General features: G+C 43.2%; 2 protein-coding genes across 2 annotated transcripts in view; both read right to left on the reverse strand.

Annotated features, from left to right (window-relative positions):
* Positions 1–1404: 1404 nt before the first annotated feature.
* alkbh5 (alkB homolog 5, RNA demethylase) lies at positions 1405–10304 on the reverse strand. The gene is made up of 6 exons (XM_061770342.1): positions 10066–10304; positions 9577–9928; positions 8754–9480; positions 7662–7742; positions 4213–4335; positions 1405–1888 (listed from the first exon to the last, which is right to left on the reverse strand). Exons 3-6 carry the CDS (start codon positions 9455–9457, stop codon positions 1729–1731), a joined length of 1068 nt encoding a protein of 355 aa, XP_061626326.1. The 5' UTR covers positions 9458–9480; positions 9577–9928; positions 10066–10304; the 3' UTR covers positions 1405–1728.
* A 290-nt stretch (positions 10305–10594) lies between these two features.
* The window catches only part of myo15ab (myosin XVAb), a 49735-nt gene continuing 35120 nt past the window's right edge, over positions 10595–25209 (reverse strand). The window contains 16 exon segments of the mRNA XM_061770344.1: positions 10595–12421; positions 12487–12627; positions 13781–13914; positions 14918–15051; positions 15881–16014; positions 16458–16618; positions 16897–17071; positions 17166–17260; positions 19541–19671; positions 20934–21016; positions 21117–21190; positions 21438–21510; positions 21636–21705; positions 22435–22556; positions 23546–23745; positions 24482–24556. Of these exon segments, the coding sequence (XP_061626328.1) occupies positions 12320–12421; positions 12487–12627; positions 13781–13914; positions 14918–15051; positions 15881–16014; positions 16458–16618; positions 16897–17071; positions 17166–17260; positions 19541–19671; positions 20934–21016; positions 21117–21190; positions 21438–21510; positions 21636–21705; positions 22435–22556; positions 23546–23745; positions 24482–24556 (1904 nt within the window). The 3' untranslated portion in view covers positions 10595–12319.

A 25209-nucleotide genomic window follows, 5' to 3' on the forward strand; every position in this document is an offset into this window, starting at 1 on the left:
GCGGAACCCCAGTGCAATTACAACGAACAAAAGCTCATTCGTCGCCATCGTCATCGAACTCCCCACCCACATTTGTAGATTTATGTGAAGAGACTATTTCAACTAGTTTACCCTATCAGCAACTTTTGGGGGGAATGGGGGGCAGCAAGAGATGTCAGTCTTCTTCTTTGTTTACGTTGACGAACACGATTTAGGAATTAAACATGTTTGACACAATTTTATATTTATGCAGAGATTTTTTACAATACAGATAACCGAGGAGATTATTTAAGATTTAGTCAACCATACCAGCAACTTTTAGGTAAGAGAGGTTAATCTATTTCTTTGGTGGTGACCAAAGTCGTTACAAAGAAAAGTGTGGACTATGGACACCCATCTGAACTCACCGCACTGCTCTGTCATTGGTTAAATTGGCGTCACATGGGCTACGGGCACCATATTGTTACCCAGCCTTTGCATTTCCCCAATAGGCGTGCGGTTAACTGCGGTGGATTTTTCCAGTCATGCCATTTTGTAAGTGTGTTAACAATATGCAATATTAAACACACCGAAGTTCCTTGAAATGTTTATGAATAACGATAGGGACAAGCTGACAAGTTAGTGAATGCAATCACAAGGCCCATGCTGGTACTATACTGTATATATAGCCAAATAAATATATAGCTATATAACTGGCCGGACTTTCCTTATATACAACTGTCGGTGACAACTTAGTGGCTTTAGGGCCCTCTAATACAACAACAATTCTAGGCAAAGTCACTGGTTGGGCCTCAAAGTCGATTTTTTTCCTTTAATTGTTGTAGATTTAAAAAAAAAAAATCTTAATATGAAGATAACCTACACCACTCGTCACATTTTTAAAAATTGCACTCATCTCTCCGATTTATATAAATACTTTTGAATGTCGACCCGACAAAATGATTCTTGTAAATAGTACAAAAATGGCGTGAGATCACCATATCGTTTTTTTTGCCAATGCCTGTCAACTCTTCCTTTAAGCATGTGTCAGGTGGTGACAAGTAAGACCACCCCTGTTGGAACTCCAGTACAATTAAACATACCCTTTGAAATGTCAGAATAGAGATTTAAGATAACTACAAAATGATTTCAATGTGCTGTGTGAGTATGGCCATCTTTAGCTGTAGTTTACCATAACAACTTTTCAAGTTTACCTCATTTTGTGCTTAGAGAGTTAACTAAAGCGTTGTTTACTCTGGCAACATCTCCTTTTGTGCAGTTAAACATTAATAGCCGAACTCGATTCTCTGCTTGGCACTTTAGCGACCATGACTTGTTTCCCCCCAAAAGTCTTATCTCGTGCGTGGCCAGGTTATTTCTGTCGATGTGTAACTCGAGAACTGTGGAGGGGAGCCACAAAACGGCTGAGGAAAAGCAGGCAACAAATGAGGAACCTTGTGCTTTAATAGAGAAAAAGCAATAACATGGCCTCTCATACTCTAAAAAGAAGGAGGCCCAACTTTTCAATCATCCTACACTTGTTGATGCTGAGAAAGAAACAAAAAGGTGAGAAATGTACGCAGAAAAGACAAGGCTTAAAGACTAAGACAAATGTTATTGTACAGCTCAGCTTTCCTTATGTACAAGCAGCTTTTGAAGGTATGTACATCTTCAGAACACAAACATGCCCCTTCACGTCTCCGCCTAAAGACAAACCAAAAAGAACGGGTGCGCTCGTAAAAAGAAACCCGACGCAGAGGAGTCCCTCCTTCAGTGGCGCCGCATTTTGACTTTGCGCGACGAGCTCTCTCGGTGTTTGTCGTAGTCCGCCTCGCGCTTCCTGTAGTCGTCCGACGACGTACTGTGACGGCGCTGGCCGAACGACGAGTGTCGCCGGTTCTCCTCCTTGTCCATCTCCAGCACTCTTGGCCTACAGGACGACACAAAAGGACATGTGTATAATAATAATAATAATAATAATGATGAAAAATTGTTATAGAGAACCGATTAAATAATTTCTTTCATGATTTCAATAGCTAATGGAATTTGTATTGCTTTAATTGGTAAATATTTGAAGGCATTTTTAAGGACATTTAATAGTTTTTACTTCATTTGACGACATTCCTATTTAATATTTCTATCGATTTTTTTAATTGATTTTTTTTTCTTATTCAATGGAATTTGTATTTACTTAAAAGGTCCCATGTCATCTGAATCTAATTTTAGTCTACTGTTTTATGCAAAAAACAGGTCAAAATGAGTTTGACATCTATGTGGTTTGTTGATTGAATGCAAAAGCCTTTGAATACCAAAACTGCTTGCAAACGACAGGATTCGAAATCGCCAACAGTGTGATGTAGTTACGTTCATTAATATTCAAGTACTTTCCCACTTCGTGGTTGCTACACTCCCAATCATCTCAGGAAAATTGGCTGAGTGACAACGCGGCTGCGTCAAGTGCAAAGCTGAAACTTTGCATCACCTGCCAAACTCAGAGGACTTGAGGAATAAACGGCTTCAACTTTTGGGGGGAGAAATTCCCAAGCATTTCAAAACCAGGAATTGTGCTGCGTTCGGGCCCATTTCATGGAGAATGGCGTCGTAAAATAAGCTTGCGGAAACCATATATAAAAGCATATCTGTTGTGTTTTACAACCATATTTAACTATATTTATAATGTTGAATGTAACTGGGGACACGCTGAAATGTATGCAACATAAATGCCACGCTGAGACTCAATGACGGGCTAGTGATTGAATGGGACAGGCTTTTAAAATATCCTCCTCCTGTTTTACTTCACACAGTTGACAGGTAAGTAGTGGGCGAACAATGAAACTATTGGTGAATTCTGCTTCACCACGATAGTAAGACCCCCCCCCCCACATCTAATGAAATGAACACGCGCAATAAGAGCGTTGGTGTTTTCCATATTTAAATTGGGGAAGATAAGCAATCCAATCAAAGCATAATTTACGTCACATAATGAGAAATCCAGTCGTCTCAATTGCCAGGCGTAAAACGAATAGCTTGGAAAAGGACTTTCTGGCCAATTTGAAACAAATCATCTTCCAAACCCAATAAGAGGACATCTAAGATAAACAAAAATAATGAAAATATTTTTTTATTTTATTATTATTATTATTATATATTTTTTTTTAATCTGGTGGTATGTGACCTTTAAGGACGTTTGTACTTTAATAGTTAAAAGCATTTTCAATGACCTAATGGCATTATCCATCCATCCATTTTCTGTCGCGCTTCTCCTCACGCGGGTCGCGGGCAGGAGGCGGGGTACACCCTGAACTGGTCGCCAGGGTGTAGAGCTGGTCCATTGTTCCACAGCCAGGAGGAAAACCACAATGCTCCTCCTGAATGTGAGACAGACCCTCCACTCTAGCACCCCCCCTTCCTTACCAGGAAGGTTGAGGAGTGTGATCCCCCTGTAGTTGGAACACACCCTCCGGGACCACCACCCCAGTCTGCCAATCCAGAGGCACTGTCCCCGATGTCCATGCGATGTTGCAGAGGCGTTTCAACTAGGACAGTCCTACAATATCCAGAGACCGTTAGGAACTCCGGGGGAACCTCATCCACCCCCGGGCCTTGCCACAGAGGAGCTTTTTAACCACCACGGTGACCTCAACCCCAGAGATAGGAGAGCCCGCCTCAAAGACCACAGACTCTGCTTCCTCATGGGAAGGGGTGTCGGTGGCATTGAGGAAGTCTTAGAAGTATTCTCCCCACCGACTCACAACGTCCCGAGTTGAGGTCAGCAGCACCCCAGCCCCACGATGCACGGTGTTGATGGTGCACTGCTCCCCCCTCCTGAGACGCCGGATGGTGGACCGAACGGCTTCGAAATCGTTCTCCATGGCCTCACTGAACTCCTTCTACGTCAGAGTTTTTGCCTCAGCAAACACCAAAACTGCATTCCGCTTGGCCAGCCGGTACCCCTCAGCTGCCTCAGGAGTCCCACAGGCCAAAAAGGCCCGATAGGACTCCTTCAGCTTGACGGCATCCCTCACCGCTGGTGTCCACCAACTGGTTCGGGGATTGCCGTCACGACAGGCACAGACTACCTTACGGCCACATCTCCGGTCGGCCGCCACAATGGAGGCGCGGAACATGGTCCACTCGGACTCAATGTCCCCCGCCTCTCCCGAGACGTGGGTGAAGTTCTGCCGGAGGTGGGAGTTGAAACTCCTTCTGACATTGTGTTAATATATATTTCCCAATATCCCCGGTGCTGCGTACCTGTGAGCAGCGTCTGGGTCGGCCTTGCGATGAGAGCGCTTCGCTTTGAGGGCGGGCGCCTTCTCGACTGGTGTGGAACTTAATGGGATGTCAGAGTCCAGTCTGGGGGCGTCTGGTCTGGTTCTGAAACAAAATATCAACAATTAGTATGTCAAATTGGTGTCTGTTACCATCAAAACGTGCACGCCGAGTCTCGGCTATGTAAAACTTCACAAGTTTGAAGCTCCACAACAAACACTCACTCGGTAGCGCCCCCTGGAAAGAAAAATCTGGCTTTGATACTAGTTTTACTGATTTTCATGAATTTGGGTGGACGTGGTTATCATAAACGGATGCATCAAAAAGTCTCACGGCCCAATGCCCAAAATTGAACAAAAAGTCAGGGAATTTCGACAAAGTTCTACTAGGGAATTCGCCCAAATGACTCCTGAGAAAATTTGAAAAACTATTTTGCCCCTGACACCAGTTTCACCAATCAAACATGTTTATCATAATAGAACACAGGAATGTCTCAAGGATCTATGTTGGGAAATGAACAGGAAGTCAGACATTTTGGTTTGAAGCATTTAATTTAGGTGAATTCCATGGTTTGGCAAACTCCTACAAGGGAATTTTGTATCCCAGACAGATGGGCCACGCTAAAATGCAAAACTTCTTTGCCTTGGGCGTCTAGTGTGGGCTAATGTCAAAGTGCGATGATCAGTCGTTGCCAAGAAAAAAATTATTTTTCTTCTATTCTGTGTATCGATCAAGCTTGGAGGATTAAACATGAAGATGGCTTTGAATTGTCTTTGTTTTGACTTTTTTCTATTTAGGGTGAGTGCGGAGGAGTTTGGGAAAGGCAGCATGTATCAATTCCAACAATACCCATATAACACAACAAAGCGATAGTGTCGCTCTCCAAACACCTTCCCGTTCCCTCTCGAGTGTTTACCCTACATAGGCTTTACTTGGGCGGTCCGCCCGGGCAGATTGACAGCCACCCAAGAAGAAACTAAAAAAATAAAAACCAAAAATATAGCCAGACAAGGCGATCGCCAAAGTTGCGTTATTTTTTGGCAGCGCTCAAAATCGACGGAAAACCAATCAGTTTTGAGCTGGTTAAAAAAAAAAAAAACGCACTTAGCGAACTTCCTCAGTCTGACTTTGCACCAGCTATGAGCCGCGCTTCACTTAGCGAACTTCCTCAGAGTCTGACTTTGCACCAGCTATGAGCTGCGCTTGCTTCCGCGGTGCGGAATCTCTCCTGTAGAGTAACTAAACCTCGCCTCAAAGGTGGCAATAAACTTGTGACACGTACCGTTCTCACTAAAGGTAGACTAGAAGTAGCTAAGCATGCAACACTTACAGCAAGACATGACATAAGCTAATCGGAAAGCTCACATGAAATGTTGAGTACTGAAATGCAGAATAAGGGCTTAGGTGTAAAGTACGCTTTTAACATAACTCAGACTATAACTGCATTACAGCTGAGAGCAACTTGGACAGCAAATTAGCAGGTAAATTAAGTGTCCAGAGAGACATACAACAGCTACACATGAAAAGCACGCACATAAACCTGAAACGAATCAGTCACCGGGTCAGCCAGGACGATGAGCTTATAAACGCAAAACTACCGTAATTTCTTGTGTATAATGCACACCCACGTATAATGCGCATCCCCAGAGTTTAGCGTGCAGAGTTTTATGAGTTTTGAGATCTACAAAATTATAGGTCTCAAAATTAATTAGATATATATATAATTATATATTTGTTTTAATCAGTTTAGGTTTGCTAACATGCCATGTGTTTATTTGCTAAAAATATTTCATTACATAAGAAAATGTTTTTTTGCTTTGGGTTTCACCTGTGAAAACTGCATTTGCTGTCAAGCAAACATGAAGAGAAGAGAGGGAGAAAAGCAAAACACTTTGAGAGGAGAGGGAAAATCAATCAGAGCTATTGGACAAACATTGAGCATAGCCAATACAACAATATGGAATGTCCTGAAAGAGAAAGAAACTACTTGGATACTGAGCAACAGACTTCAAACAGGTCAGTCAAGGGTATCAACAGCAGTTGAAGACAGAAACGTTGTGAGAGTTGTGAAGAAACACCCAAAGACAACAGCCAGTGAGATCACTGGCAACTTCCACAGGTCAGGGGTGACTGAATCACAATCCACTGTTCGAAGAAGACTTGGAGAGAAGAAATATACAGGCCATACCACAAGATGCAAATCACTCATCAGCAAAAGGAATCGCAAGGCCTGAATGGATTTTCCCAAGAAGTACAGAGATGAGCCACAAAAGTTTTGGAGCAAAGTTTTATGGACTGATGAGATTGAAAGGAAAAGTATGGCGAAAGAAAGCATCTGTTTATGATTCAAAACACACACTCATCTGTGAAGCATGGTGGAGGTAATGTCATGGCTTAGGCTTGCATGGCTGCTTCTGGAACGGGCTCACTAATCTTTATTGATCATGTAACTCATGATGATAGCAGCAGAAGGAATTCTACAAAACAATTGCATCTGACAATTTCAAGAAAAATGCATCCAAACTAATCGGGAGAAGCTTCATCATGTAACAAGACAATGACCCAAAACAACAAAGGAATTCAGTGGGGCGGGGGGTGGTTGGGAAGTCTTACACTGGCCAAGATAATTGCCGGACCTTAACCCAATAGAGCATGGCTTTTACCTCCTGAAGGAGACTGAAGGGAGAAACCCCCAAAGGATTTCAAATGAAGTATGGTGAAGTCAATGGGTCACAGGCTTGATGCAGTTATCTCAAGCAAGGGTTATAAACACCAACTATTAAATGTTATTCACTTCAACTTAATTGAATAATGTCTGTTGCAGTACTTTTGCTCACTTGAAAAGTGGGTGGCTTCAAACAAAAGGTGCTCTGTCCCGAGTCGTTTAACAGTTCTAGATGTAAATACCATGAAAAAAAAGCTGGAATTCTGAACATCCGTCTCATATGAATCTTTTGATCTGAAGCCCAAATGTCTTCAGTATACAACAAAAACAAAGGAACTGACTTTGCCGTTCCAAAACCTTTGGAGGGGACTGTATGTGCAATAAGCAAGCATAGTTCATAATCCTTTGTTTGACGAGATTATTTTGACTGTGCTTGTCAACCACCATGGCGCCACCCTGCCCACCACCACAAGTCAATTCTCAACTCTCAATTACAAGTTTTGTCACAAGTGAATAATTTTATATTATCTTAATTACACAGTAAAATTCAGAATTGGGCCTCGAAAACAGCCAAGCCATACAAGATTCTGCAAACCCCACAGAAGAGGTGGTGGGCTGACTAGCATTTCATTTGTGTGAGATTTCAAGAAGGCTGTGAATAAGGGAAAAAAGTGTGGAGTATTTATTTGATCTTTGGGCTATTTTGACCTAATTAAACACTTGGAAAGTCATATGTCAAAACAAAAAGTACTGTTTTTGAACTCACTTCCTCAGGATGATGACCGCTCGCCTCTCCTTGATGTCCTGGGGTCTGATGCAGTGTGTGATGTCATCAGCAGCGTAGCCACTGACAAAGAAACATGATGGCAGTTCACAGTTGTTACATTTTTAAAAACAAAATATCACAATTTTTTTAAATCAAGCTCATCGATTAAAAGGGAAATCCAATTTCTCTGGAAAAAAAATCAGCAGCTTTGATTTTAAGGCCATATTGACCAGCCCTAATACCCATTAAAAATATAACTATACCTCAAATATGTTTGTGATTAGTAAATGAAAGTCTCTGCAAGGAGCACGTGGTTGTCATGATCAGAACTACATGGGCTGTGCTACTATCAACTGGATAAGAAGTCAATTTGAAAATTTTAATACATTAAAAAAAAAAACGTTTTTTTTTTAAAATATAATCCGATTTATTTGTTTTGTATTGAAGGAATTGTATTTGTTTTTTATCCATCCATTCTCCGAACCGCTTACTTTCACTTGGGTCACAGATGTGCTGGAGCCTATCCCAGATAACTGGGAGAGAGTCAGGGTACATACACCCTCAACTGGTGGCCAGCCAATCGCAGCGCACAAACAACCATTCACACTCTCACATTCAAACCTATGGACAATTTAGTTCTTCGTTAACCTATGCATGTTTTTTGGAATGATGGAGGAAACTGGACTACCCAGAGAAAACACATGTAAACACATTTATTTTTTAATCCAAAAAGTAATTTAAACATCTGGCTTAGAAAAAACCCCAAACCATTTTAAAAATTCTGAATTTTAAATTTAAAATAACAATACACAAATCTAATTAAAATTACAGTAATCGAATTTTTAAACAAAACAATTTGACTTTTTAATTTTTTTAAATATATATATATGTTTTTGCCATTATATATATAAAAAAATATATATATATATGTTTTTGCCGTTATATAAAAACATGTTTTTAAAGTATATCAAAGAAGTATTTTATTTCTTTAATATAAATCTTGATTTGTCAGCAACCTGGTGTTTATAAAATAACAGTAATAACAATAAGCAGAGTGTGTGAATACTTGATGAAGAAGAGGTGCTTGGTTACCTGAGGACCGTGACGCTGCCCCTGCGGACGGGCAGCACGAAGACGGGCTCGGACACGCGGATGGGCTTGAACTGGAAGCGGCACCCGAAGCAGAGTGCGCTGTCGCTGAAGAACGACACGGACACGATGGGCCTAGCGAAGATGTGCAGCGGATCCACATGGGACACGATGCAGCCGCCCGGTTGGTAGTCGTTGATGACGGCGCTGTTGACGAAGCCCTCCGGGATCACGCCGGCGGACACCAGTCGCTTGATCACCAGCTCGTGCACCCAGCTGGGGATGTCGTCCACCTGCCCCTTGCGGTAGAGCCTCTCCTGGCCCGGGCCGCGCTTCTCCAGCTGCGCGCCGTACGTGTAGCCCTCACCGAAGAAGTACTTGTTGCGCAGCGGCGCGCGGTCCACAGTGTGCTCGCGGTAGAGTCCGGCCTCCGCCTTGGCCACCACCTCGTCGATCTTCTGCTCGATGCGCACGCACTCCTCCGGCGTGAAGATGCTCTTCTGGAGGACGCTGCTGCGTACCCGGTGGGCCTCCTGCTCGCGGAGCTCGCCGCTGTCGTCGCTGTGCTCGCAGTCGTCGTCATCGGACTCGCGGCGCCGGCGCTTTCGCCCCGCGCTGCTACCGCCGTTGCTCGTCGGGTAGTCGTCCCGGTGCGGCGGCATCGACCGTAGTTTATCGCGCAAATCGGAGAAGCCACTGGAGGTCATGGTCGCTCCGAAAAACAACGCCGCTTGAGGGTGAAGAAGAAGAGCTGCTAAGTTTAGCTGGTGGATGTCATGTGTCGGCGGCCACGACGTCAAAAGCAGCCCGTGGTGGCTGAGCTCACTCTTTAGCCGTTAGCTCGCTTGACTAACATTAGCTAGTCCGCTAAAATCCTCCGCCGATGCCTTGACCGCTGGAGCGGGGGGACGTCGAAAAACTGCCTGTGGTCCTGTGGATTTGGCTCAGCTCAGCTAACATCAGCTAGTCTGCGTTTTGTGCAGATGTGGCTCTGCTGGACGATAGCTCGATAGGCCAACCTTGGCTAGTCCGCTGGATTCTTCCGCCAGGGGCCCGAGCAGTGGGCCAAGTGACGTCAAAAAATCGATCCGCGCTCGTGTGAATGTGGCTCAGTTCTCGTTAGCTGTTAGCTCGGTTAAGCTAATGTTAGTGAGCTTCCTCCGGCCGGCCGCTGGTTCCTTGACGCGGGGATTAAAATTAATGTTTAAAGGGTATATCAGGTGATATTCTCTGAGCAATATGGAAGCCAACTAACAAACAAAAAACAAAAACAAAAAAAAGCCAAGTTAAACACAACGTCGTCACTTCAACGTACCTTAGCTTAGCCTGGCTTGGACGCCCCGTGTCCGCCGCCGCTTGGAAATGCCACAGTAATAAATCCACGCCGCAACATCTCACGACAAATCGCCACTATATTTCCCAAATAATGGCGTCTCCACCCGGATTTACCCTGAGGAATCTGGGGCAAACCTCGTCGTTCGCACACAAACTCTGGTAAACACTCTAGGCGAACGCCGACGCTCGTCTTCGGAGAGAGGAAGGAAGAAAAAAAAAAGACGACGGAAATAAACTCGTTTAAACCTGCCAGGTCTTTGCGCATGCGGACTGGTGAACTGCCATCTTGGGGCGGAACAGTCACACGAAGACGCCATGGCCATTTTGGGACTCCTCCTGACAAACTAAACTCTTTATATTTCCAATTGAAATAGCTAGTTCCCTGTCTTTTTATAGGATACATGTTTACTTACAAGTAAAACCATACATATTAACCTTTGATGCACATTACGGTCCTAAATATGCAAACAATGTTGGCATCAATGCACCTTGACAAAGGGGTGCTGAATTGCAGCTGATTTTAGTTTCATTATTTTTTTAAAGTAAAATAACAGCAGATACATTGCATGTGACCGTTTACAGTTGGTAGTTAAAAAAAAGGTAAAATATTGTACAGCACAGGTATGTAAAAAATATAGTGAGTCACTACCTTTGGTTTGCAATTTTTTTCCAGTTACGATGGTACAATATTTAATACAAGTGTGCATTCATACACATAACTTGCTGGCCGCAACATTAGGCACGCATGCTAGTGATACACATTACTAGCTGAATGAGCTAAGAAAATTTTGAGCATATTATCATAGCAGCTCTCAGTACACTTTTATTCAACTAAACAGAAATCAAAATATGACAAAATTAATAACATTTTAGACGTTAATAAGGTTCAAGTTGCTGGAAAATAGTTAAGCTTTTTCACCTCAGCTACCTCTGGTGGATCTGGTGGGTCACTGCCCCACCCTGCCCTAGATGCTAAAATGGGTTGGATGATGTGTAAAATGCAGATAAATCACTAATGTGGCAATTTAGTGGTGTCTATTTGTGAAAGAGGCTACTAACTCACAAGATGTCTAACTAGTGAGCATTATTTTATTTTGCACAGGCATATATTTTTTTCATCCATCCCTCTGCAGGTGTAGCTAATGTTGCGACCGGTGAGCAGTGTTCGGAGGTAGGAAGCGTTAGGATACCTCGGGTGGGAAAAGACTCAGTTATTTAATCTGGTCCATCAAGCATTCACATTATCAAGAATCCTGCATTATTATTGTTATTATCCATCCATCCATTTTCTGAGCCGCTTCTCCTCACGCGGGTCGCGGGCGTGCTGGAGCCTATCCCAGCTGTCATCGGGCAGGAGGCGGGGTACACCCAGAACTGGTTGCCAGCCAATCGCAGGGCACATAGAAACAAACAACCATTCACACTCACAGCCATGCCTACGGGCAATTTAGAGTCTCCAATGAATGCATGTTTTTGGGATGTGGGAGGAAACCGGAGTGCCCGGAGAAAAGCCACGCAGGCACGGGGAGAACATGCAAACTCCACACAGGCGGGGCCGGGGATTGAACCCGGGTCCTCAGAACTGTGAGGCTGACGCTCTAACCAGTCGCCCACCGTGCCGCCTATTGTTATTATTATTTGCATTATTTCATCCGTTGTTTCCCAAAAATTTTAAAAGATTATTTAATCATTTAAAAAAAGATATTTGTATTTATCTCATAAAATCATATATTTATTGTAAATAAGTAAAATAATAAATATTACATTTACAGTTTCATTTTAATATTTTATTCAATAAATAATTATAATGGAATAAAATACTACAAATCAAATGGTGACATTAACGAAGAAGTATTTTCGTATTAAAATAAACTTTTGACGGCACGGTGGGCGACTGGTTAAAGCGTCAGCCTCACAGTTCTGAGGACCCGGGTTCAATCCCGGGCCCCGCCTGTGTGGAGTTTGCATGTTCTCCCCGTGCCTGCGTGGCTTTTCTCCGGGCACTCCGCTTTCCTCCCACATCCCAAAAACATGCATTCAATGGAGACTCTAAATTGCCCGTAGGCATGGCTGTGAGTGTGAGTGTTCCTCAGAACTGTGAGGCTGACGCTCTAACCAGTCGCCCACCGTGCCGCCCTTTATTTTTCATACATTTTTCATTTCTTCTGTGTCTTTCAAAAATCAACCTTCACCTCTGAGCACAAAGTTTGAACCAGCCCTGGGCTCTCGGAGCACTATAACATGGTGATTTCGCTGGGCGGCAGGGTGAGTCGCTTCTCCCGCGCCGACATCATGTTCTCCACCTGCATGGCAACCACTCGACACAGCTCCAGGCCCTACGGGAAAACACCACCGGCATTTGAACAAATGTCACAGCATGACTACTTCCTCTTGTTCTTACCTGTTCTAGCTGCAGCTGGATGAGCCGCTGCGTGTCGATATCACCCAGAGCCAGGTCCACGTATGGGTAGCTGGCCCCGGCAGAGGGCCTCTGGGTGCGGCTGGATTGCACTTCTACCAGGGGGACCGCTGCCATCACCTCCTAGAGCCGACAAACATCACAACATTGCCAATATTTTTGTCTGAAAATTCAGCCCCCAGTGACAGTTTCACGTCTATCATGAGTAGACCCACAAAAAAATGTCAAGAAGATGCCTGTGTCAGAAAAGACACAGAAGTCATCCCTTTTGGTTGCAGCAATTTTAGGCTTGGGAACAAAGTTTAATGACTGGCCATAAAACACTAAACATTTTTTAAAGGTTGTGAAAATTCAGTCACCAAAGCCAGTTTCACTTACAGTAGCTACATGAAAGTCTATTAGGCCTGCAACCACTAACGATTATTTCAATAATCGATTAAGATGTCTTTTTTTTATTTTATTAATCTAATTTAAAAAACTTTAGATCCGTTTACTCAAAAACTGGACATTATTTCAAATTGATAGTGCAGAAATTGCACGAACATAAATTGATTATGATTCAGTTACCGGGTTGGTCCGTAACATGTCAGAAATTGTTTGCCAAACAAAAAGAAGATATTTGCAAATGTCATATTTTCATGAAACAAAACATAATCGGTCTACTTTATCATTATAATAAATATAATTACTATTACTAGTGCTTTACTATTATTATACATATAGTTATTAGTATTTACTGTTAGGGAGAGGCTGAAATTCCGAGGATTTGGACAGTTTTAAGTTAAACAAGGTCTATTATCACAAATGGCAACCAGTGCAGGGTGTCCCCCGCCTCCTGCCCGATGACGCCCGCGACCCTCGTGAGGAGAAGCGGCTCACAAAATGGATGGATGGATGGAATTACTTGTTGATTAATCAATTCATCGCTACACCTCTAATGTCAATCATGAATTGGTCCACAAAAATGTCTCAAGAAGCCGTGCCTGAACAGACAGGAAGTCTAGCAAATATTTTAGTTTCCATGGGTCCTATGTTTGATTTAATATATGCCCCGCTGTGGAGTGAAAAAAAATACAAATAATAATAATCCAAAAAAATCAACCCCTGTAGCCAGTTTTACTTAGGGACATGGAATTTGATAGACCTGTCTATCATGAATAGGCCCACAAAAAAGTCTCAACAAGCCATACCTGAATAGACAAAGGAAGTCTGCCGTTTTGTTTTTTTCAACTCCTCTTTTCGCTGTAAGTGACTGAATGTGTGCGTGTGTCCTCACATGTGTGATTTTGTGCAGGAAATGAAGACCCTTTTGATTGACAGCAACGATGCAGGGGGTGTAGAAGGAGGTGGAGCTGCTGCTGTGGATGTAGAAGAACGACGAGCCAAACATGGGGAATGCGCTTACCAGCCCTGCACGCGCACGCACGCACGCACACGCACGCACACACACACACATGCACGCGCACACACGCACGTGAGATTAACATTTGCTGTCGTCCTGATTTTTATTTGCATAATTGCAGCAATCAAACATCATTGAGACACCGTCAAGATTCATTGCGATTTTCAACCAACCTTTATGAAACACTTCTAAATGAATGAAAGAACCATTGTGATTTAAAATGATTTCCCCAGAGCTTTTCATCAAATATTCCACCGATGTAATTGGAGCTAGCTGAAGTCTAATCGGTACGCCATACTCGAGTAGCCTCAATTTTAATGTTGTTCTATACAAAAGAATCACAGCTATTCTTTTACAATGTTTGTAAGTTGTACTGTAGTTGATATCCAAGGCAAGAGATCACCAAGTTCACATTTCAGGGATCTTTGTTCTCCAGCTAAGCTAGAGTTCCATCGATTTTGAATGAGAAGTCATCTAAGACACCGTGTTTATGTTTTTCCTCAGTTTTCCCCCCAAATTTTTCCACCGATCTCATGTAATTTCGAGATACAGTACCTGCAGTTGAATCGATATGCCATCCAAATTTTTTTCGGCATTTGATCTGCCATGATTTTAAGTTTTACTGTTCTATATAAAAGCCAGAACCCTAGCTAGAGCCTGTGTTATCTTTTTTCCACCTGAGTTTTTCGTCAAGTTATCCACCAACCACGATACCTGGCTGCACTCGAGCAGGTAGGAATTTCTGTTTACTGTTCTACTGTATATGAAAGGAGGAACCCTAGCTGGGGTTTGGGTTTTTTTTTTAAATCTTAAATCTGAAATCTGAAATCTGAAATCTTCCATCAGTTGACATACCTGGAGTCCAGTCAGTACACCATAAAGTTTCTTTTCGGCGCCAGAGCAGCCGCAGTTTATTGTTCGATATGAAAGTAAGAATCCTAGCAATTCCGGCGGGATCGTAAACTCCCACACTGATTTTGACCGAAGACTGATGTTCGTTCTGGATCTTACCCATAAACTGTGCTCGAGCCTGGTGCGGGCGGAGGGTCTGGACCTGCCGCATGTGCCGCATCACCATGGCAAGCCACTGCTGCGGCGGCTGCTTTTTGAAGAGCGGCGCAGCGATGTACTCTGACAGCTCGTGTCTGCGGGAGACACAAACACCTTCTCACTCACACAGCTCATTTCTCAAGTTCTTTTCTTTTTTTGGTTTTTTTTTTCTGCTCGACTGACGCTTCTATCATGACAGCAAGAGAGCAAGAGATAAGAGAACACACAACTAGCTCAACTGATGCTGAACCTGTCAACAAGTCTCGCCCTGCATGCATGTTGAACATCACGGTGTTGCATGGTGATGCTATAAGCTAAACTGGGAATACACTGTATGGACAAAAGTGTTGGGACACATCCTAATCAATGAACATGAGGCTGTTCTGTATTTGTGTAATGACTGACATGTTGGCTGACCAGCGACTGAATGAAGAAAGATAATTACAACACCAACGAATCACAGGTTCTGCCTGTAATGATTGACATGATGACTGACTGATGAGGATGAAGCGACATAACCAACCCATCGGTTGAGCTGCATTTATCGATTGATTGTTGACTGTCAAAAATACCAACAGAGGACTGCACTCCATGTAATGATCGACATGCAGACTGACCTAGACTGTCCGCCAGACTGACCAATGAAGAGAAAGTGACGTAACCAACCGATCACAGATGCTGCATTTCACAAATGGAGGCATGAAGAATGAGTCAAAAATCCCCCAAAATGATCTATAAATGAAATACCTTATTCCCTCAACCCCCCAATTTTGCTCGAGCGACAGCGTCCCCGCTTGAAAACCACCAACTGTGGCAAAGCAGTGACCACTTGGATTCATCATATGTTTGCCTAGTCACTTGTTGCTAGGCAGACTTAAATCGCCCCACAGGGCAATTAATTCAAAGAAAATGACCATGACTCACATGCTGGGGATGAAGACGACGTCTTTGGCTCGGTGCTGCAAGGCAGCGAGCTTGGCGATCTGATGGAACTGCTGATCGCTAACTTTTCCTGGCGGGAGAACGTTCAGGAGACCTTTGCGGTAGTCCGGAAGGATCTAGCGACACCGGTGACGAACACGGTTAGGCACAGGTACATTTCAGGTGAAATATTACTACAGGATTGTCAGAAAGTGCATCTGGAATGTATTCCAGATGCACTTCACTTTTTCACATTTTGTTGTGTTATCTACCTACTGTACAAAGTGGATATAAAAAGTCTACACACTACTGTTCAATGCTATTTTTGGCGATATGAAAAAAGGAGATCAAGATAAATAATTTCCCCCAAGAAAGCCAATCACGTTGAATCACCATTTCAAGTGTCCCAAATAAAGTTCTGATGTTCAAGGAGGATTTTCCTGAAACTCTTTTGCTTTCTAGCATACTGTAAGACTGAAAGTTTTGTGCAAATAATAACTGTTATTTGAAACTGTTCATCATTCCCTCTAGACTGAAGCCCCAGTGTATACTCTACACCAACTTTGCGGATGGGCTGTACCTGGTTATAGTGCATGGTCACATAGAGCTCGTTGTCAAATTTGAGAGGCTGAGTCCAGACGACGCGTCGGAACCAGAAGCTGTAGTCGTTGTCTACCAGTTCTGCGTCGGTGGCCACATCCAGGATGTACTCGTGTTTGCTGAGAGGACGCACGTTCTGACCTGCGAGCAACGTCCGACCTCTTACCACATAAGAGTTACCAGGTCAGAGTTCAGAAGGGTACATCTGGAGAGATGGTCCAACCCACCCTTACCTTTACGTCAGGATGTTTGGCGGCTACAGGTTAGCGTTACTAACCTAATAAAGTAGCTAAAGGTGTTTTGCAATGAAATCGCCTCCCTCCCAAAAAACGGTAGCCTTCTGAACTGAACTGGACCATTAGTGTTTTCCATCGAAATTTTTGTGGCAATTGTAATTCCCGGCATGTCTTCAAACGCACCTCCGTCTGTGACCAAAAAGATGGCGTACTCCTCGATGGCCTCCACCCTGTGGAGGCCCATCTCGTAGCACAGCTCCTCCATCACCTCCAGGGAAACAGAACATGTTTTGATCTTCACGTGGCGTTCCAGGCCCCCCGGAAAGAGGAACAGCTGGCGCTTGGAGCTTCTACCCGCCTGAGGAGGTCGAAACAAACAAACAAACAAACAAACAAACGGGGTGTAAAAGTGGAAGTGAATGAAGAGTGTGCACATGTTGAGGAACTGTTACCATCATGGCTCTGAGCTCCATGTTGTTGGGCGGAACAGTGCGGCCGCCGTATTGGAAAGTTTTCTTCAGATTGTGTTCGCATGCCTTAGCGATGCCTGAAGCGCACACAAAATATCCCTCAAATTTTGGTACACCGACAGGTCAGTGGTTGGTTTTTCAATCATTTCAATCTTTACATAAAGAATCTGCGATTGGTTGGTGGTTTTGACTCCTTCTTTCGTTCAGTCATTGGTTAGTCCACGTGTCAGTTTTTGACATAATTGCAATTCTCCATGGAGTCATTGGACATTCCGCATGTCAATTATGTCATGAAGAACTTGTGAGTGATTGGTGTTTGAACTCGTTTTTCATGCAGTCATTGGCTAGTCTACACTGTACACAGTAGTCACTACAATGAGTGGTGGGTTATGTCACTTACTCTTCATTGGTCAGTCTCGATGTCAATCATGGCATGCACCATGAGTGAGGGCCTGGTGTTTTGACTCTCATTCTTCATGCAGTCATTGGTCAGTCCAAGTCAGTGATTCTCTAAGTGTGGTACAGGTACCATTGGTGGTACGTGGGCAGCCTCCCGCTGGTGACCACTGCCTATACAGTTCAGTTGTAATTTACTGTTCCAATTTGATTTGACTTTTATAGGCAATACATTTGAATTCAATCATTCATTGAGTACGTTGTTTTTATTTCCCTGTATTTAAACACAGTGTTAAAGTTCAAACTGTGCATAATGTTACAGCCGCTTATAATAAATACATAGAGCATTTTACACTTGAGACTATGTGAGTCCCGGGACGCACATGTCTCGGAAACAATGAGTCCCGGCAACTTATCATCACGGAATACTGTACAGATCCAGCAATCCTGCGCTACATCACAGTTCTTGCTTTGCGGTCCCGCTATATTGCAGATTTCTATTACAGCTGTTACTCTATCTTTCATACGGTTTGTACAATATTTTTGTTATCCATTGCGTTTGCTCTCTCTCTCAATATATTATGTGTTTAGGCCTGCCACGATAGCACATTTTTTTGAATGTTTTCACGATAAACGATAATACTCTTTAAGTTTTGTTTTCAAAAATGACGATTCAATTTGAAGGGCCCTATGTTCCAAATGGGCGGCTCGATGGGTCCACTGGCTAAAATGTCTGCCTCACAGTTCTGAGGACCGGGGTTCAATCCCCAGCCCCGTGCCTGCGTGTGGGTTTTCTCCGGGCACTCCGCTTTCCTCCCGCATCCCAAAAACATGCCTGCTAGGTTGATTGACAACTCTAAATTGCCCGTAGGTGTGAATGTGAGTGCGAATGGTTGTTTGTTTGTATGTGCCCTGCGATTGGCTGGCAACCAGTTGAGGGTGCCCCCCGCCTCCTGCCCGATGACAGCCGGGATAAGCTCCAGCACGCCCGAGACCCTCGTGAGGAGAAGCGGCTCAGAAAATGTTCTCTTCCTTTATCGGTCGTTTTGGGACCTTTTTCCATCTTTAACTCAACTTCCACGTTGAGTCTCTTTCTCTCTCCCCTGCAACGTTTCTCCTCATCTCTGTCTGGGCTGCGCGCAATCAGTGATTACTTCCTGAGATGCAGATTTGATTGGCTGAAGGGGGTGGCTGAACTCGCACGTGATTGGTCGGTACGCTTCATCACTACCGTAAAGGCTGTAATATGTTATGTGTTGAATCAAAACGTTCTTTCTGGCTATGGTGTGGGTACGTATGGGACTGCTTCTGCGGTCCGCCAGTTAGTGACCTCTCTTTTAAACCAAGTCGTCACAATCGAGCGAGCTGTTTAGCATCTTAGCTTGCTAGCTAGTTAACTCACCGGCTAGCGAACGTAATAGTAAGTGTGCGCAACTATGGATCCGAAGCCATTCCGCCAGTGGCTCGCGTTCAATGTCCATTGTATTTATGGGACGATAACTCCCCCTACTCTGCATCTAATTGGTTAGCACCAAGACAGGACTCCTACTTTTCACCGAAGCACTTCAGCAAGACACACACGTGTGGGTAAGCAATGCGGTGCATCTGTGGATGCAGATTCATCATGCTTTATGCATCCCTGCTCATCTTAAATGAGGGACGCACAACAAACGTGATCCCTCTCATATGAAATATACTTTTAAGGAATAAAAAAGTCTGTCTTGTTTTTGATGAACCCTAAGACCTACTATGCCACTTGTATTTTAATGTTGGTCGTTGTGGTGGTACTCGGAAAGCTTTCCCACCCCTCGTTGGTAATTCATGTAAAAACTTTGAGAACCACTGGTCTAGGTCAACCATTATCAGTCAGAAAGTGTTTTTGGGTTCCTGAAAAGTGATGGTTCTGGAGATATGGGCCATTGCTATCGTGTCAATGCGGGGAACGTGCGTGTGTGTGTTACCCTGATACTGCACCCCAGCACCGTGGGAGGCCTGAGTCAGGTACTTGAGCAGGAAGGGCTTGAGAACCTCAGAGCAGCGACTGAATGCCGTCAAGATGTATAGCAGCCTCCACCCTCGCTGGCAGCTGTCACTACCCCCCCCCCCCACACACACACGCACACACACACATACACACGCACACAAAACTCAGAAAAAGTGTTATCGGGCTTTTGGGTGATATTTAACCTACACTGTACTGCAAGATAACCTTTACATGTGAATTTGACCTGTAAACCTTTTAAATGCACATGACCAAATGTTCAGTGTTTCATTACCTTTTGCACAACTTGCTATTCTCTAACGAGACGCATACACGTGTATATACATAATTTTCAGGCACATGTGTTCATTAAAGGGATAAGGAGTCAATGCAGTTGCATTGCAGGGTGCTCCATTTGTGTTCAAATATCAGTTGTTTGATGGTTCGTAAGTACCGTAACGTTGACGCTAATTTCCGTTCGACTGTCTATGGCGTTTTACATCATACTGTTTGTTTGTATGTTAGCATGAAGCTAGCAGAGTTTTGTTCAATGAAGTTAATGCTTTGGTTGAACATTTTGGTGCTTAAATATAGTGTACAATGTTTCATTCTCTTTGTGTTAGGTGTCAGATTCATACAGTAAACTTCATCTGGGAAGTTGGAACGTATTCTAGGTTCGATTTTTCTCGTCCATAGCTGCGCTCGCTGTAGCGTTTGTGCGGGGCCCCGGAAGCTGAATAAGGTATGCTAGCTTCTACCCCAGTCCCCCGCGCGTTGCCCCGGGAGTGCCCGCTCTCATCCGATCTTGGAAGCTAACCGGGGTCACTTGGATGGGAGAGCATTTAGGAATACCAGGTGCTGGTGCTGGTGCTGGGGTTGGGCAGTGGGCCCATCACCTACTCCTGTAAAAACCTAAAGATGACAGAAAGCGCAATTGCGGCCTATGTGTGCCTCATGGCACTGAGAGCTCTAGCCGACTAACAGTCTTTCCACATACAAATGCTATAGGCTATAGACACATTTTACAGGAGTGACTAATAAAATGCTTGAAGCAAGTACCATTTTTTTGCTGAATAGTGCAGAAGTACCGGTACTAAAAATACATGGAATCATTGAATTTTCGTTCTCTTGTAGTACCAGTATACTTTGCACCCCTAACAGAATGACACAGAAAGGCGTATGAAACGATGTCCTTGGAAAGTTTCATGATCAAACACTCACTGTCAAGTTTGAACAGTTGGACATGCATTCAAAAGTTTACAGAAGGTCACCTGTAAAGGTTATGGTGCAATTTAGGTTCATCCTGAAATGTTCCCCCAAAGCCAAAAATCCCAACCAAGCGAATATACGGCGTGCGATGTAGCGAGACTCACGGTTTGGAGCTGGTGTTAGCTGTGACCTGTTTGACCACCTGACAGTAGGCCTCATCCCTCATCAAGGGGAACTTTCCTACCAGCTGCACACGCACACGTCATGGATGTTCACCCAACACCCAAGCTTGTACAATATCATACAACGTTTGTCTTAAGATACTGTACGTGCAAGTGTGTATGTACCTTGAGGAAAGTGCTGAGCACTTCCTGCTCCGTCAGCCCCTTTAACGACAAGTCCCCCATGAAGCGCATCACCGCTACACAAACGGCAAACACACAGATTGTTCGTCATGCGACAGGATCAGAATATATGTAGGGTGAATCCAAAAAGTATTCCCAGCACATCACGTATCCCACATTTTGTTATGTTCCAGCCGTATTCCAAAAGGGAATAAGGCTGTAAGATAATACAATACTTTACGGATGCATTGGAACTGTCTAACGCAATTTGTCAAAGTGTAATTGTTCTAAGATGTAATGAGAGGACACGAGTGTAGAACGTACAGAGGAAAAGGTCCGCCGCCACTCGGTTCACGGCCGGATCCGGCAACTCTATGAGGGACTCGCTCAGGGGAATCTGGAGGCAGCACAAAGACGCAAGATGTATTGCTTCATGTTCATTTTAACCACCAAAATGTTGGCACATGAGCATAAGAGTAAATATATACTGTAATACGTTACCAAGGAGTATCATTTTGGCACCTTAGAGAACTTGATCATTTCCTCGGGTTCCCTGGAGTCTCGGCTCTTGCTCTTGTTCTTCAGGGAGTCCCTGAAAGCAGTATTACAACACTTACTGTTATCATTGTTATTCATGACGAAAATGGCAATAAATTGCTGGAAGGACGTGTCATCAATCAGTCAATATCATAAAAACAGTTTCTTTTGAATGTATCAATGAAATTAAAAGATACAGTCAAACAAAGAAGCATCATTTGTTGCTGTCCAATGATAAGCAAATTCTGCCAGTTACAAATAAACATAATTTGTTTTAATCCAGTTGTTTTTGAATTCAAATGTATTTTCAAAAATTGTAGCGAATGGAGATATGCGTTTTTCACTGGACAATGGAAAAAGCTGAAAAGATTACAACAACACAAATCAGAAAATATTAGAAAATCTACAGTGTACATACAATAATCTAAATTTAATAAATGTAAATAGATTATCAAATGTATTACAAATAACAAATATGATATCATTTATATTTTATAAAATATAAAAAAATAAATCGTATCGTAAAAATACATTACATAAAATATATTTTAAAAAATCATATAATGAAATCTAATAAATCAAAATATCGCACAAGATATAATAAGAATCCAATATATCATAGACTATAATAAAATAAAAGGAAACAAATGGTATAATTCAATGTAATAAAATACCAACTATACAAAACATCATACAAATACGATCTAACACCATGTATAATCCAAAATGAAATATACTATAGAACATGATTAAAAAAAATATCGGTGTTCAGTGTGCTCCTCACCCTCTCCCAGTGGCAGCCTGTCTGAAGTACTTCCTGGCAAACTCCAGCATGTCGTACTTGCTGTCCAGCAAAGTCCTCTCGTCCATTTCTTCATTCAAGCCATCCAGAGAAACCCTCTGACTCTGACCAAAGCAAAGACGGCCGACATGGTGTCAATCGTACTATTTCAAAAGTGACAACCTACAAAGTTAACGCCTCTCATTCATTCATAGGCTACCGGTAAATTTAGGAAATAGATAGACAGCAAAAAACAAAATAGTCTCTTTTACTCCGATTGTTACGAATGTTTATTGTACCCTTTATATGTTTGGGATATTGTTAAGCACCAAACCAAGGCGAGAAGGTTCTCGTTCCAAGAGAAAGTTCTACTCCAGATAGAAGGTTCTAGTGTCAAAAGAAGGCTGTTGCTGTAGGGGAGGTTGTAGTCCAGAGAGTAGGTCCTTGTTTTGAGAGAAGGTTCCAGTCCCAGGAGCAGGTTTCTAGTGCCAAAAGAAGGTCCTATTCTCGAGAGAAGCTTCTAGTGTTGGGAAAAGGTTCTTGTGCCAAAGAAGGTTCTGCAGTCAAGAGAGAAGGCTCTTGTCCAAAGGTTTGTATTTATTTGTTGGTAGTTTACAGCTACCAATGTATGTAACACTATTACTGTGATGATAACTATTGAAATATGAATAAGAAACATTGAATTTGTCTATAATTACCAGACCCTGAAATGTACTTTCGACGCAGGTTTTCTGAATAAACAGCACTAACGTTTACAATTGACTGATATTTACCAATGGTTTTCATATTCAATGATTCATAAAAATGTAACTACTAAAAATGGAAATCATTGGGGAAAATAAATGATTCATTGTTTGTTTGAAAAGATTTTTCTTCAACCTATATTCATCCGGATAAGGCGACCGAGAGCAGATTCTCATTCGCAATGCCGACCTGGCTATTCGTTGATAGTATTGGGCACAGAGTCGGCAAATTCTGCTGACAAAATAATATAGATAGAGATAAATCGATTCAAAAGTCAATTTAGGTCAACGTACGGCACCCGTGGCGGCATACAGTATATCTTTTTCATTTAGGGTTGTACGTGGGCACGCCACAAGGAGGAGGCGCATACTTCGACGGTCTGGTCGATCTCATGCGCGGCCATGGTGGACGCCGCGGCCGCCGCCGACGACACGGCAAACTGGCCCGCGCCGCCTCGGGGCTCCACCTTGCGGTCCGACGGCAGGGACAGGAAGTCAGGAGGAGCAATGGGATGGATACACTCGGATGGGAAGGCGCCAGAGCGACCAAACACCGCGCCAAACTTCCAACCTGTCACACATGGAGATGGATGGATGAATAAATAAAAGGGGAGGAAAATGGGCAGAGGGTAAGCGAGGAACATGGGCAGATGGATTGACAGAGGGATGGATGGGAGGAGGGATGAACAGTTAGATGGATGATGGATACGTGGAAAGATGAATGGACAGTTGGATGGATGGACGGATGAGTTTCAGTGGGATGGATGATGATATACGGACAGAGCAATTGTAAATGGATAAAGGATAACACGGTTGGAGGTTTAAAGTTCAGTCGGATGGATGAACAGGAGTTCAAAACAAGTATTTCCTGGACTATTTTCAAAAGACCCCTTGATGAAGAAGTAAGCCCTCAGGCATAATTGGGTTCTTATCCTCAGTGCTGATATTTGAGTGCTCATGTGCTCTTTTCTGTGTTATCACCAAATCAAAACAAATGGACGGATGATGGATGGATGAACTGCTAAATGGTAGTTGGATGGATGAACAGTTAGACGGATGACAATTGATGAAAAACTTGACTGATGGATGAAATAAAAGTTGGATGAACAGTTATTTAGATGGATGGATGGGTGAGGATGGACAGATCCAAAGACAGGATGATGGATGGATAGTAGAGAGAGGAATAGATGAACAGGTGGCTGGAAGAGCAGATGGACGAATCGACACTAGTAAGGTTGGATGTGCAGATGGATGGATGTCGGTTTGGATTGAAGAACAGAAACAAGTCAGAAGTTGACATCACTCACCAAAGTCCTGTGTGTCCTTCTCGAGCTCCTCCAAGAAAACCACCTTCTTGCTCACCACACAGCCATAACTGTAACCTGAAGCACGCACGCAAGCCAAAAGACGTTCCCACACGTAGGTCATTTTCATACAATTTGATCAATAACGGTAAAGACGTGGCCCGTTGAATTTCCTTTTGAAAATCAATCAATTTGACTGATACGACGAGTACTGGAATTATTGGGATGTTCAAAGGATGTCATGGTTTCTAAGAAAAGGAAAACAAATCGGAATGACTATTTTTCAAATTTGAATGGCAAAATGGCTGAACTGCGAGGGGTCCGAAAGGAAGTTTCATGATTTGCGCCATGTTTTCTGAAGTTGCAGAATCCATGTTTGGATAGATCAGATTGTTCTCCTATTTCCCAGGAAAACGAACACAAATGCATCTCGGTGTCTGCAGAGTCCCTTCTTCTTTGGTTCACTTGTCACTCAAGTTGTCTTTCCCGTTATTGCCGCACGAGAGAGCCCCGTTATTTTGAGGGATCTGTGAGATGAGGTGTCAGGATGAGGTAGCTATTTTGTATTCGCACAATAGCAGACAGCAAAATATCTTTGTTCTCAGATATGAATGAAAATGTAGGAATTTGTGAACGTGTCAGAACCATTGCATGTCTTTCCCGTTATAACAATTAAAGGGCAAGAGTGTCATGGGTTTAATGAGTCGTTAGGATTATTTCTGCATTTATAT

The sequence above is a fragment of the Phyllopteryx taeniolatus genome, chromosome 4 (assembly GCF_024500385.1).
Source record: "Phyllopteryx taeniolatus isolate TA_2022b chromosome 4, UOR_Ptae_1.2, whole genome shotgun sequence".
In the NCBI taxonomy this organism is placed as follows: domain Eukaryota; kingdom Metazoa; phylum Chordata; class Actinopteri; order Syngnathiformes; family Syngnathidae; genus Phyllopteryx; species Phyllopteryx taeniolatus.